The sequence below is a fragment of the Ictidomys tridecemlineatus genome, chromosome 8 (genome assembly GCF_052094955.1).
Source record: "Ictidomys tridecemlineatus isolate mIctTri1 chromosome 8, mIctTri1.hap1, whole genome shotgun sequence".
Lineage (NCBI taxonomy): Eukaryota > Metazoa > Chordata > Mammalia > Rodentia > Sciuridae > Ictidomys > Ictidomys tridecemlineatus.
The window spans coordinates 16,108,647-16,122,169 of NC_135484.1; the positions used below are offsets into that span (position 1 = coordinate 16,108,647).

The following is a 13,523-nucleotide window of genomic DNA, read 5'->3' on the forward strand; positions in this document are numbered from 1 at the left end:
CAAAGCCCTGTGTTTGATTATTAGCATCACATAAAAATGCAATAAAATAATTTTTAAAAGTAAAACCATGTAATTAGACATTATCCAATATTTTTTGTAAGATTAGTACATCACACATGAGATCACCTGAACAGATAAATGTTATTGCCCCAGGATGCTGATTCAGGAGCCTGAGGATCACTCTTCTTTTCTCTTGGAGTTTTCTAAATTGGTCTTGAAAAACTGATTCAAGATTCTTTATTTAAAAAAAAAAAAGAATTTTTTCTGGGTCTCATATCAAGAAGACTTGGTTATTCCCTCTAGAACTCTCCTCTAAACCAGCACTTCTCAATTACAGATGATTTTGTCCATTGTGGAACATTTGTCTCTGTCTGAAGGCAAATTTGGCTATTACAACTGGTGGAGGATGTTATTCATCCAGTGAACCAGGTTTGCAGCTCCAACCAATCTACATAGCACAGGGCAACTGCCCATGGCTAAGAACTATCTGGTCAAAATGACAGTCATGATCAGATAAGAATCTTCACAGAATTTGGTCTGGCCAGTGCCCATTTCCATTTGGTGAACACATTTCCATTACCCACACATAACACAATTTCAACAGTGGTCTGTCTTATTGTGTACATGTTCATCATAGCCCAGGAATGGAACTTCTTTGCACAGAAAATGGGAACTCACTAAGAACAGGGAGGACTCTCATGATCCTGGCTCTCCCCCCTGACCCAGCACTCCCATTTTCCTCTTACCAGGTCTATTCTCTTCCTCTAACTCCAAGATTCACTCCTCTTGGCTGAAAACCATTATTCTTATCCAAAGTAAAGTTAATAAAAGCATTCAGTGTTTGAAGCTGTCAAACGTGAATGGCAATACAAGAGTGACCTAGTGGAAAGCAATGGATATTCAGAAAAAAATAGAAAGGACCAGACGCTAAATGGATGGTTTATAGCCAATTATTGTAATTTCTGAATGTAAAATTAATTCATACTGATCACACACCATTTGAAAAGTAAGAAAATATAAATAACAAAATTAACTTACATGTACATTAACAACTTAAAGATAATTATTGTGGATGACATCAGGAAGGTAGCCAAGTAGGAGCACTTCAGCTTCATCCAGCCTCTCCCATTCAAATTCACCCTGCAAATATCCACCGTCAAGAACACTACCCTGGATATTTCCAAATCTTACAAGTGAGCCAAGACAAATATTTGAATCAACAAAAGCAGGATTCACCTCTGAAAGAGAAATGAAGAAAACCACCCATTCATAATAGCCTCAAAAACAAAACAAAACAAAAAACCTTGGGAATCAATTTAACAAAAGAAATGAAAGATTTCTACAGGGAAAATTACAGAACACTAAAGAAAGAAATTGAAGAAGACCTTAGAAGATGGAAAGATCTCCCATGCTCTTAGATAGGCAGAATTAATAGCCATATTACCAAAAGCACTACACAGATTCAATATGATATCAATTAAAATCTCAACGTCTTGGGCTAGGGTTGAAGCTCAGAGGTAGAGCACAAGTCTAGCATGCATGAGGCACTGTGTTCAGTCCTCAACACCTCATAAAAATAAATAAGTCATGTAAAGGTCCATCTACAAAAAAATAATTCCATGTCATACCTCATAGAAATTTAAAAAAGCAATCATGAAATAAATTTGGAAAAATAAGAGACCCAGAATAACCAAATCAATTCTTAGCAAGAAGAGTGAAGCAGGAGGCATCACAACACCAGACCTTAAACTATACTACAAGCCACAGTAACAAAAACAGCATGGTATGGACACCAAACAGACATGTTGAGTGATGGTACAGAATAGAGGACACAGAGACTAACCCGCAGAAATACAATTGACAAAGGTGCCCAAAACACACATTGAAGAAAAGATGGCCTTTCCAACAAATGGTGCTGGGGAAACTGGATACTCATATGCAGCAAAATGAAATTGAGCCATTAGCTCTCTCTATGCACAAAATTCAACTCAGAGTGATTAAGAACCTAGGAATTAGATCACAGACCCTATGCCTATGAGAAGAAAGGTAGGTCCAAATCTTTATCATGATAGATTAGGCCCTGACTTCCTTAACAAGACTCCTAAGCACAAAAAACAAAACTAAGAATCAATTAATGGGATGGATTCACTTAAAAGCTCCTTCTCAGCAAAAGAAACAATCAATGAAGTAAAGAGAAAGCCTACCATATGGGAGCAAATTTTTACCACACACACATCAGATAGAGCACTAATCTCCAGGATATATAAAGAACTCAAAAAACTTAAAACCAAAAAAAAAAAAAGAAGAACCCAATCAATAAATGGGTTAGGAGACTGAACGGACACTTCTCAGAAGATATACAACTGATTAACAAATATATGAAAAATGATTAACATCGCTAGTAATTAGAGAAATGTAAATCAAAACTACAATCGCATCTCACTCCAATCACAATAGCAGTTATCAAGAATACAAACAACAATAAATGTTGGTGAGGTTGTGGGGGAAAGGCACACTCATACATTGCTAGTCGTACTCCAAAGTGGTGCAACCAATCTGGAAAATAGCATCAAGATTCCTTTAAAAACTTGGAATGGAACCACCATTTGACCCAGCTATCCCACCCTTGGTCTATACCCAAAGGACTTAAAAACAGCATACTACAGTGATACAGCCACATCAATGTTTATAGCAGCACAATTCACAATAGCCAAACTGTGGAACCAATCCAGAGGCCTTTCAATAGATGAATGGATAAAGAAACCATGGTATATATACACAATGGAATATTGTTCATCAATAAAAGAGAATCAAATTATGGCATTGGGAGTAAATGGATCAAATTAGAGAATATCATGCTAATCAAAGTAAGCTTATCCCAAAAAACTAATGGCAAAATGTTTTCTCTGATAAGAGTGGATCAGAATACACAATGGGGGATGGGGGGCATGGGATGAGTGGAGGAACATGGTTTGGAGAGGCAGGGCATGGGAATAGGAAAGATGCTGGAATGAGACAGACATCACTACCCTAGGTACATGTAGGATTGCACAAATGGTGGGACCCTACTTTGTGTACAATAAGAGAAGTACAAAATTGTGATCCATTGTTTACAATGAACCAAAGAGCATTCTATTGACATCTATAATGATTAGAACAAATAAATAAAATAAAATATTGAGTCCCAAATCTTAAAAACAGAAAGAAAAGAAAAGCAGGAATCAAACAGTAAGAGAAATAGTTTGCTTTCCCCATGTTGTCCTTTCCCCCAATTGACATGAAACCACACAGAGCACATACCCCTATATACAAGGGTTTCTACAGTAGAAAGTGTGAGGTTGAGGTGGACATTCAGCTTCACCACCATTCTGGAGCCCTTCACAAGAGGCAGACCTCTGTCTTGCCCTACAAAAGAACAGAGAGCACTTGCACAAGTGCATCAACTGGAGCAACTATAAAGAAACCAAGAGAAGCTCACAGCAAAAGATGTGCAGATCTTGGTGGTTGCCCTATGCTCTGGCTCAGGGAACACTGTAAAATTCTGACCTGTGCAGGGCAGCTGTGGCAATCCTGGGCATGGAACTAATGGTCCAACAGCTGTAGCAGAGAGACCAATCCAGATAGTCTGATGGGACTTTATGAACAGGATAACTTGGAAAACTTCACAGGATAAAGTTAACTACGAAGACTAGAATAAATATACATATTTCAAGCATTATAGTGTCCATGACAAATGCGCACAATATTATCTGTCGACTTTGTAAAAATTAAAGCCTCAATTAGAAATAAGAGAGAGCCAGGTCTAATAGCGCATGCCTGTAATCCCAGCAGGCCTGGAGGCTGAAGCTGGAGGACTGCAAGTTCAAAGCCAGCTTCAGCAATTTAGTGAGGCCCTAAGTAAGCAACTTAGTGAGACTCTGTGGCTACATAAAATATAAAAAGGGCAGGGTATATGGCTCAGTGGTTAAGCACCCCTGAGTTCAATCCCTGCTACCATCCACCCACCAATCCCCCTAAATTTATATATATATATTCCACATGATTAAACCAGTCAGGATCACTCCAGGTGTATTGACCTGGCATGAAATAATCACACAAAGATAGAGAAAGTACCTTTTTCTTAGGGTTCTGTGATGGCTCCTCTGTCCCAGCTCCCACAAACGGAGCAAGGCAGGCAAGAAAGAGAAGGAGCACACCTCAAACCTGGGTTTATGAGGGGAGATTAGATCATAATGTCTGCAAAAGAACATTCCATATAAGGCAGAGGGGTAATGTTACAAGGGGCAGCCCACTCCCAAGGCTGTGCTCCTCTGCTGAGTGGAAATGGGGATCCACCTGCCTCCTGGTCAGGGAAGCCAGTCTCCACATTCCCATCTCTCAAAGCTAGGGGGCGCTCAGCTCCCATGTGGCAGTTCCCAACATACATTCACATTTAACAATCAAACAATTAAAAATATAGCCTATAGACTGCATAAATTGTCTCCCCCATGCAAGCCTGCATCCTCTGGTATTAGCCACACACTCAAGATAAAACATTTTATGAGATTATTTGTTATCCTCCTAGGAGTCTTAACACAATTTCAACACATGTATTGGGAATGTATTCTCCACTGGAAATTCTCTTACTTTTAAACTCACAATCAATACTGTCACATTCTTGTTGAGAAAAGTTGTACCAGTTTGCACTCCTTCCATATTTGTTGTAGGGACAAACGAGACAAAGCACCAAAGACAGCAGGAAACAGTTTTATTTGGCTGCAGCCAGGTTCAGAGGGCAGAGCTTTTGCTATAATCAATCAATCCCCTGAACTCTGAGTCCAGGCCACCTCAGAATTTTACACCCAGCATGTAAGGGGAGAGACTCAGAAGTTCACATAAAAACAGCCTTCCCTTTTACTGCCTTGGGCAAACCAACCTCCAAGGACAACACCCGAGAAAGGGAGAGCTTCTTCTCCCCTTTCTTTCCTCCCCCTGCCAGCTGCCACCATGGAGCCCAATTGCAACTTATCTGAAAAACGTAGACATCTCTGTGAAGCCCAGCTCAAGGCCAGAGGCCTTGTTTGCACATTTCCGTAAGCACCACACTGAATATATTTGTGAAAAACTAGTAACTGGGTGTCCAACACCTGGAGTGCTGGTACACTACCCCCCTTCCCCTGTGCTGCCAGCGGCCAAGCAAAACAGGGTGACAGGAAAATGGGAAGTCCACCCACACTGAACTCCCCTGCAGAGACTCTTTTGCTGACAGTCCTAAACTCAGCCACTGGGAAGATTTCTGAAGAAGCTCAGCCAAGATCCCTCTGTGGAGAAAGGGGGGGTGCCACCACATAGTAACAGTTTCAACTTCTCTTGTCAATGCTCCACTTACACAATTACAAGTTTTTACAAAATGTTACCCTTGATGAAATGATATACTTTTAAACTGTATCAATTTGCACAGTAATTCATTCTAGGAAATTGTATAGAGGTTTATACATGTATGGTTACTGCAACTTTCTCATTTGTTAAAGTAACTAACAGGAGACCATCTTTATACACAGCTGGTTGCATATAAATCTGACAGTCATTACATACATTGCTATGCAGAAATAAAAAGAAAATTACCTGTATAATGCACTAGTCTAGGAGGACCTTCAAGAAGATTTTAAGACATAAACTGAACACTTTATTTCATTTATATTTTCTATTTGTTAGAATTTGTATTAAATTTGAGGCAGCAGCAAGAGATTAGATCATAATGTCTGCAAGAAATGGAAGTGAAGAAAACAACTAAGATAATGAATAGTATGATCAGATATGTTGATCGAGGTATCCATCACAGACACATGACATTGAAAACCATGATGGCATTTGCATTGGGAATGGAAAGATAATAAACTCGCCCTTAAAGTAGCAAGTGTAGATATAAATGATTGCATTTTATGAAGCATGGTGAACTGATATCCAGCCTGCTACAATGAGATAATAAAATTACTCTTCCCAAGAACTGTTCCTTATATTCTCCACCTTTCTTTAATGAAACTGTACATCCTTGCCCTTGGAGCAATGTGGAAATCACAGTACAGTGTACATGCCTCTTGCATGTGTGCTGTCCTAAACCATCAGTTGAGTCTTCAGACCAACAAGGGCTGTGGCTCAGAGCTAAGAAACAAAGCCACAAGACAGCACCAGCATATAGATCAAAAGCCCTGTTCCTACTGAAGCAGGTTTAATCACAGGTAACATCTCTACCTGAATTCCCTTCTTAAAGAATCATTTGTCTGCAAGAGGGGAGGCAAGGAGACCTAACAGGAAGTGTCAGTGTGTGCATCATGATAATTCCCCCACACACACTCAGCCCGTCACAACTATATCATGAAAATGCAGATCAGGAGCCAACACTCTCACTGGCCACTGGAGAGGCCAGCTCAGGTCCAACAGGTATAAAGACACAGGAGAAGACACCAAAGCCAAAGATCAGGAGAGTAAGGCCAATGCAGTGCCAATGCAGAGCAACATCCAGTAAAGGAGAGAAGACCTGAAGGGATGAGACTGAGTAGGAAAAAGGAACCTTCTAGTAGAGGTCAAGCACAGAAGAAGGGAGGAAAAGGCTCAAGAGGAGAAGCCCAGAGACTGCCACCTCAATTCTGGAGACCTTGACCTCTGGCCAATGTTCCAGGCCCTTGTCTGCCTCAGGGCAGGCTGCCTCCTTCAGGGAATATTTTTTATTCTCTCTTACTCAACCTTATAGACACGATGTGCTGTCATATTCAGAAACAAAAATTAATCTGACAAGGCTCACGAGAAACAAATCAGCAGGCCACAAGTAAACACCATAAAAAGTACTCTATATAGAGCTATTGTTCTAAGCCTTTTCAGGGGACTTTGCCTTTATGAGAACAGTATTTGTGTATAAATTCAAAAATACAAATTTCTGTAGATTTTTTCATGAAAATAAAAGACATAAACTGAGAGAGCAGTTTACACAGGTTCATATTTGCTTTGAAGATAAGCATTAATACAGCAACACAGCTCTCCTTTTCCTAGCGAGGACAGTGTTTCCATAACCTAGTCCAAGTTTGCCTGTCTGTTTGTAGGAAAAAGAAATATGTCTGAAAAGCTACAAGTATTAGTCATCAACTTGGGTGATTCTGCAGTGCCAATCAACCAAAGGTATAGTCAGATTAGAACAAGAACATGGTCCCATTATGCAGGGTGGGGTGAGGGAGCTCATGAGGATGCCCTCCTCCTTGTCCACCACTTCTGCTCCCTTCCATAGCTCCTGGAGGTGCTCCTTAGGTGCAGACATGGTACCTATCTTGTGAAGAGGCAGCTGAGGAGACTCTGGCAGTCACCATGGTGGTTGAAAAGCCCAAGGAAGGAGTCAAGACTGAGAACAACCATCATACTAACTTGAAGGTGGCAGGGCAGGATGGTTTTGTGGTGCAGTTTAAGACTAAGAGACTCTTAATAACCTAATGAAAGCCTATTGTGAATGGCAGGGTGTGTCAATGAGGCAGAACAAATTCCAATTTGATGGGCAGCCAATTAAAGTAACACACACGCCTGCACAATTGGAAAGGGAGGATGAAGATGCAATTGATGTGTTCCAGCAGCAGACAGGAGGTGTCTACTAAAAAGGGAACCTGCTACTTTACTCCAGAGCTCTGTTCTTACAGACCAAGAACACATTCTCAATTGCAAAACTGCAATTTAGTTCCAGCTCATCCTGACTACTACAGTATAGTCATCTCTATTCTTTCATTTTCTGCTTCTCCATTCCTTTATTGTACATAATGTAACTGGTGTCTGTGCACAAGCAAATTGCATTTTTAAGAAACTAAATGGCCAATGATATGTTTTGATTGACATCCAATGGAGATGGATGGGGAAATACTGGTTCTGTGAAAATATCCTCTTTCTCTGTTAATGGCGTGCTCATTCAACTCTTATCTTTATACTCCAATAAGTTATTTTGCTCTCACTGTTTTAACAAAAAACAAATAAACAAAAGCCCCAGAAAACATAAAAACATGTTCATACCTTGTTCAATTGGAGAATTTTAATGTTTTCAATTATCATTATAAAACCAAAGACAATTCTTATCTTTTTTGAACATAGCTTTTACATGTAAGGCAATCTGTCTTTAAGAAGGGGTAAATTACTCTTTAAAAAAAAATTACTATCCAGGCAGTGGCACAAGCCTGTATGTAATCCCAGCGGCAATGGAGGATGAGACAGGAGGATAGCTAGTTCAAAGCCAGCTTCAGCAATGGTGAGATGGAGAGATGCTAAGCAACCCTGTCTCTAAATAAAATACAAAATAGGGCTGGGGCTGTGACTCAGTGGTGGAGCGCCCCTGAGTTCACTCCCTGGTACCCACATCCCTTCCCCCCTAAAAAACTTCTAGTTTTCCCTTCAAGTCAAGCATCTTGTTTAAATAAACCTCTTGTTGCAGACACACACACACACACACACACACACACACACACACACACACACACTGTGCCAGCCCAGAATCTTGAAGGAGTCGCTGACTGCTATACCAAACAGCATGGAGGGCGCAGGACCTGGCTAAGTGCACTTCTCTGCCTTAGCTCCAGGATCCGGGCTCCTTGAGTGAACCTGCTTCTCACCACCTCCCCACCGAGAACAGCAACAGTTGCCTGGCAGGACGTTACCACCAGACACAAAACTGCCATGCTTTTTTTGAACACACATTTAAGAAGAAGAGAAAAAAGAGCAAAACTCGACTGGGAAAAAAGTCTTGCAAAACATGTTTTAGATAAAACCAATTTTTATGTAAAAGAAATGGGTGGAAGCTAGAAACTTGGGTGGAGGAGAAGCCAAGGGAAAGCAGCCTCAGCTGGGTAAATGAAAAGTCTGAGCGTTGACATCAAAACGCTGGGACTATGTGCTGGCAAGCTCAGGCCCTGCGAGGTGCCCAGGGCAGCACCCCGGAGCCTTCTTCCATGCTGCGACCCCCATCCTGTCCCATCATTTACTAATCACTAAGCAAGTCTATGTCCACTGCTCTGGGAAAGCATATCCTTTGATAGCTATTGGCAACCAACTAAATTGTTACAGTTGGGCTAAAGTCCTTCCTTCTATGGAACTACCTGATGTACTATATAGGTATCTGCTCCATTTTTGGAATTTTCGTATGTCCAAGTTGGGATGTCCATTTCTCTTACTGCTCATGTCAGCTACAGTTACAGCTAATAAGAATTTCTAATTTTATTTTGTTCCCCCCACCTACACCCTGCAGCCGGGCTGAGAATCAAACCCAAGGATAAGCAGGCAGTGTGGCACTCTGTTCTTGAGCTCCCCACCCCCAAGCCCAGAAGTTCTAATTTTCTAAACCTGCAGTGCTGAGATCAAGATGGACAGCAGCAGTTAATGAAAACTTCTGTTATCTGGGAGGCTTTATCTGCCTAGATTTCCATTATTTTTAACCCTCAGGCAGTTTATTGTATTATAAAATGACATTTATTTGTTCCCTTAGAATATGCTAACTGGGAAAAAAGAGTATATAACAGAATATAAACCCTTATCATATAAACAAATATTGAGAGATAATTTAAGAGCCATACAGAATTTGATGTGCATGAATGTCTCTTCTGTGAAGTTGATTATCTTTGAGAATTAAAACTTGTTCAATTGAAGAACAAGTATGTAATATAACAGCAACTAATATTGACTGCAGGCACTGTGTATATACTGCCACAAACTTGATTCATTTCCAGGGGATCTCTCCACTAAGGTCTGCAAGAGCCTAGAATCTTGGCAAGCTGGAAACATGGCATTTTCTCATTCATGAAACATTAGAATGCTGGACACACTTCCCATTGCATAAGAAGCCACAGCAAAAGTAAAGATGTTTACTTTTGTTATATGTTTTTATTTTCTTATTGTGACCCATTAAGCACAACAAAACTACAAAATTGCTCTCCCAAGATGTGCACATCCAGGAAGCTGAAGATAGAATCAATCAACATTTTTTTCTACTGATTTTTCATAGAAGATAAACGTCCTACCACTTTCACCTCCAAGCCTAAGCAATCAGACTTTTCTCACAGAGCAAAAAACCAATCTTCCTTCCTCCACCTCATTCTTTGACTGGAGCTCCTTCTGTTGTTCCATCTTGATTTTAGCTATGAAAGTCATTGGCCATTTTTTATTTCAAATGCTTCAATATGGAAATTTTAACATGTTTGACTCAGGCAACATCTAAAGATAAATTAAAATTATAGAATTTCACAAAAAAGATAATAATACAGCTTCACAAAAAAATGGTAATAATAGAGCTGAATATTCCTCATCTTAAAGGCTGGTGCCTGAAGCATTTCAGATTTGGGGTTTGTTTAGACTTCTTATACAAATTGGGAGCTTGGGTCTGGGACCCAAGTCTAAACACCACATGCATGTGTTTCGTATACACCTTATATGCATGGCCTAAGGATAATTTTATAAAATTAACGAGTCGTCATTTTGACAGCATCCCATCTTAGGAGGCCAGGTGTGGAATTTTCCACTTGTGGCATCAGGTCAGTGCTCAAGCACTCCTCCCTGCTGACCAGAAAATGCAGAGTAAGTAACTTCTTCCAGTCCTCACTTTCTCCATGAAAGGACAAGGCATCCACCTTACAGATTATTGAGGCAAACTACCTCATTTGAAAGACCAAGAAATCAAGACCCAAAGAGGTCAAGGCACTAAGACATGGGCCAGACCCGGCCAGGCTGCATGGCTGGTGGTCGGGCAGCTCTCACTCGCCTCCCTTCGCAGGCCAGTGGCAGAAGGAGAAGGCTCCAGAGGCAGTGGCTGGGGATCAGACAGGGCGGCGGATCTTAACTGGAGTGCATCTGCTCCCTGTCTAGGTCACTAGGGGCGGCCAAGTCGTCTTCAACAATGAGGAGGCCCAGAGCACCATTGGCTGCACCTGGTCACTGGCGAGGCCATGGTCACTGGTCACCAGTGGTAGAGCACAGATTGCCTACTGGCTGGGAGGGAGCATAGACTGTTTTTCCTGGGGTCGGGGGAGGTTAGTCCCGGAATTGAACTCAGGAGCACTAGACACTGAGCCACATCCCCAGCCCTAGTTTGTATTTTATTTAGAGACAGGGTCTCATTGAGTTGCTTAGGGCCTCACTTTAGCTGAGGCTGGCTTTGAACTCCTCTTCCTCCTGTCTCCACCTCCCCAGCCCCTGGGATTATAGGCTGCACCACCTCCCCTGGCTGAGGAAGCATATACCTTCAAAGGTGCAAGATCCTATCTAATGAGAGCTAACCCAGACTTGCCCTCTGAAGGAGAAAGAAATGCAAGCAAATGAGCAGAAGCCCTCAGGGTCTCTTGAGGTCTTGCCTCCCAACTGGGGCACTGTCACTTCTACCACTTTCCCTTGGCCGAAGGTAGTCATGAGGCGAGCTCAGATTCACAGACTGGAGACATAGATTGCTTTTTTTAATGGAAGAGGTTGCAAACTCACATTGGAAAAGGTTGTAGATTCAAGGAGGAAATGAAAATTGGGGCATTATTTTTGGAATCCATATAGCATATGTTGAAAAGATTACTGATCCCAGCTGAAGTTTGATTCCTCCATCTAAGATACCAGGATTATACTTGGTCACAGGCACAGCATTGATCATATACTCCTTTTATTATATAAAAAAATTAAGTGGATACGTGTAAAGATTCTTTTATTAAAAACAAAAATAATTGTTTTTAAAAAACCAGGGTTTGAATCCAGGGGCCCAAAAACCACGGAGCTGCATCTGCAGCCATTTTTTAAAATTACTCATTTTGAGATAGGGTCTCTCTGTGTTGCTTGGGGCCTCAAGAGGTTACTGAGGCTGACATTGAACTCACAATCCTCCTACCTCAGCCTCCCGAAGCATCTGCCACTATGCCTAACTGAACATAATTCTTATTCCTGTAAAATAAGGTGATTGTTGATTGATTGAATGATTTTTTAGGCACGTGTAGTCTTTTGGGTAGTTTTTGTTTGTTTGGTTTTGGTGTTGGGGATTGAACCCAGAGGCACTTTACCACTGAGCTACATCTCGTATTTCATTTATTTGTGCATCTTAAGACAGATTCTCACAAGTTGCTTAGGGTCTTGCTTAAGTTCCTGAGGCTGAACTTGTGATCCTCCTGACTCAGCCTTTCCAGTCACTGGGATTATAGGCGAGGACCACTGCAACCCAGCTATTTATTGATTTTTGACTCCGTATTCAGCTGGTCTGAGATCCTGTCAGTTAGTCAAGGCCCACAATGGGCCTGAGGGCTTCTATTTTGAGGGTGGAGAAGATGAATTTCAGTTTGTTACTGAAGCTTTTAAGATGACCTCCCTGTTCTGGTGTTAAGAAATAAATATCTACATGTTCAGGACAGAACCATTAAAGGCCTAACTGCATAGCACTTGAACAAGGCTCAAGGTGCTAGAGAGACCGAGGATCTCTGAAATGGCAGAAGGACTACACTTCTACAATTCATTCACATGGATTCCCTTACTGCTCAGTGTGAGGCAAATTAAAGTTGGGATTTTAAGAACTTCCTGGGAACCCCTCACCTTATACTTCCAATCTACAGGTGATTGAATCTGTGGATGCTGAACCCATAGATATGCAGAACTGACTATATGCTCATCTAACATCTTTGTATTTGAACTGGAGTTTTCTTTTTCAGAATATTTTAAATATTTTTTTCATTAGAAATGACATTTGTAAACTATTTAAAGATATAAAACATTAATGATCTATGCAAATACTAAAGGATAATGATTTAATTAATGTATGTAATGCTATTTGTTAAGTACTAAGTCAAATCTAAAATGAAAAGCTCAAGATTTTCAGATTAGGCTAGGCCCAGTGGGGCACACCCATAATCCCAGCAGCTCAGGAGGCTGAGATAGGAGGATCAGGAATTCAAAGCCAGCTCATTAATGGAAAGATGCTAAGCAACTCAGTGAGACCCTATTTCTAAATAAATAAAAAATAGGACTGGGTATATGACTCAGTGGTCAAGTGCCCCTAAGTTCAATCCCTAGTAGCACCCCCACCAAAAAAAAAAAAAGATTTTTATATTAATATTTTGGGTTTTGCTCATAAAATTTTTTGCATTGGTACCAACAATAGGTATTTTAAATGTAAATATTTAATTTCTTACTTGTTGCTGTTAGTCATTTTGAAAGCTTAAAATGTGTGAGGAACCAGAACAAAATTTCATCATCATTAAACCACAAACTTGACTAATAGGCAAAAAAAGTAGCAAAAACTGTAGTGGAAGATTTACAAATTCCCACAACCACCTAGAAATAATTTTAGGAAAAGCATTTTACTATAAGCTCACAGATAGAGATTCTTGAAAAAGAAGGATTAGTGTTACTTTCTTGCCTTTCACCTTTTGGTCAGACTTGGTCTGTGAGAGGAGCAAGACAAGTCAATCTACATAATTGAAACTGTCTGCTTGTGCCATACAGCTCAGATTTTTTGCTTGTTTTTGGTTTTGTGCACATCGAACCTGTGCCCTTGCTCTCTTAGTCAG

At 40.7% G+C, this 13,523-nt stretch overlaps 1 protein-coding gene and 1 long non-coding RNA gene across 3 annotated transcripts in view; one reads left to right on the plus strand and one right to left on the minus strand.

The window, feature by feature from the left end:
- The window catches only part of LOC144366000 (uncharacterized), a 133,139-nt gene that overhangs the window by 105,202 nt on the left and 14,414 nt on the right, over positions 1 to 13,523 (minus strand). The window lies entirely within an intron of this gene.
- LOC101970206 (small ubiquitin-related modifier 2) lies at positions 7,336 to 7,695 on the plus strand. Its single transcript, XM_078018572.1, is given in 2 exon segments — positions 7,336 to 7,441; positions 7,444 to 7,695. Coding segments are annotated over 2 exon segments (279 nt in total). The 3' UTR covers positions 7,617 to 7,695.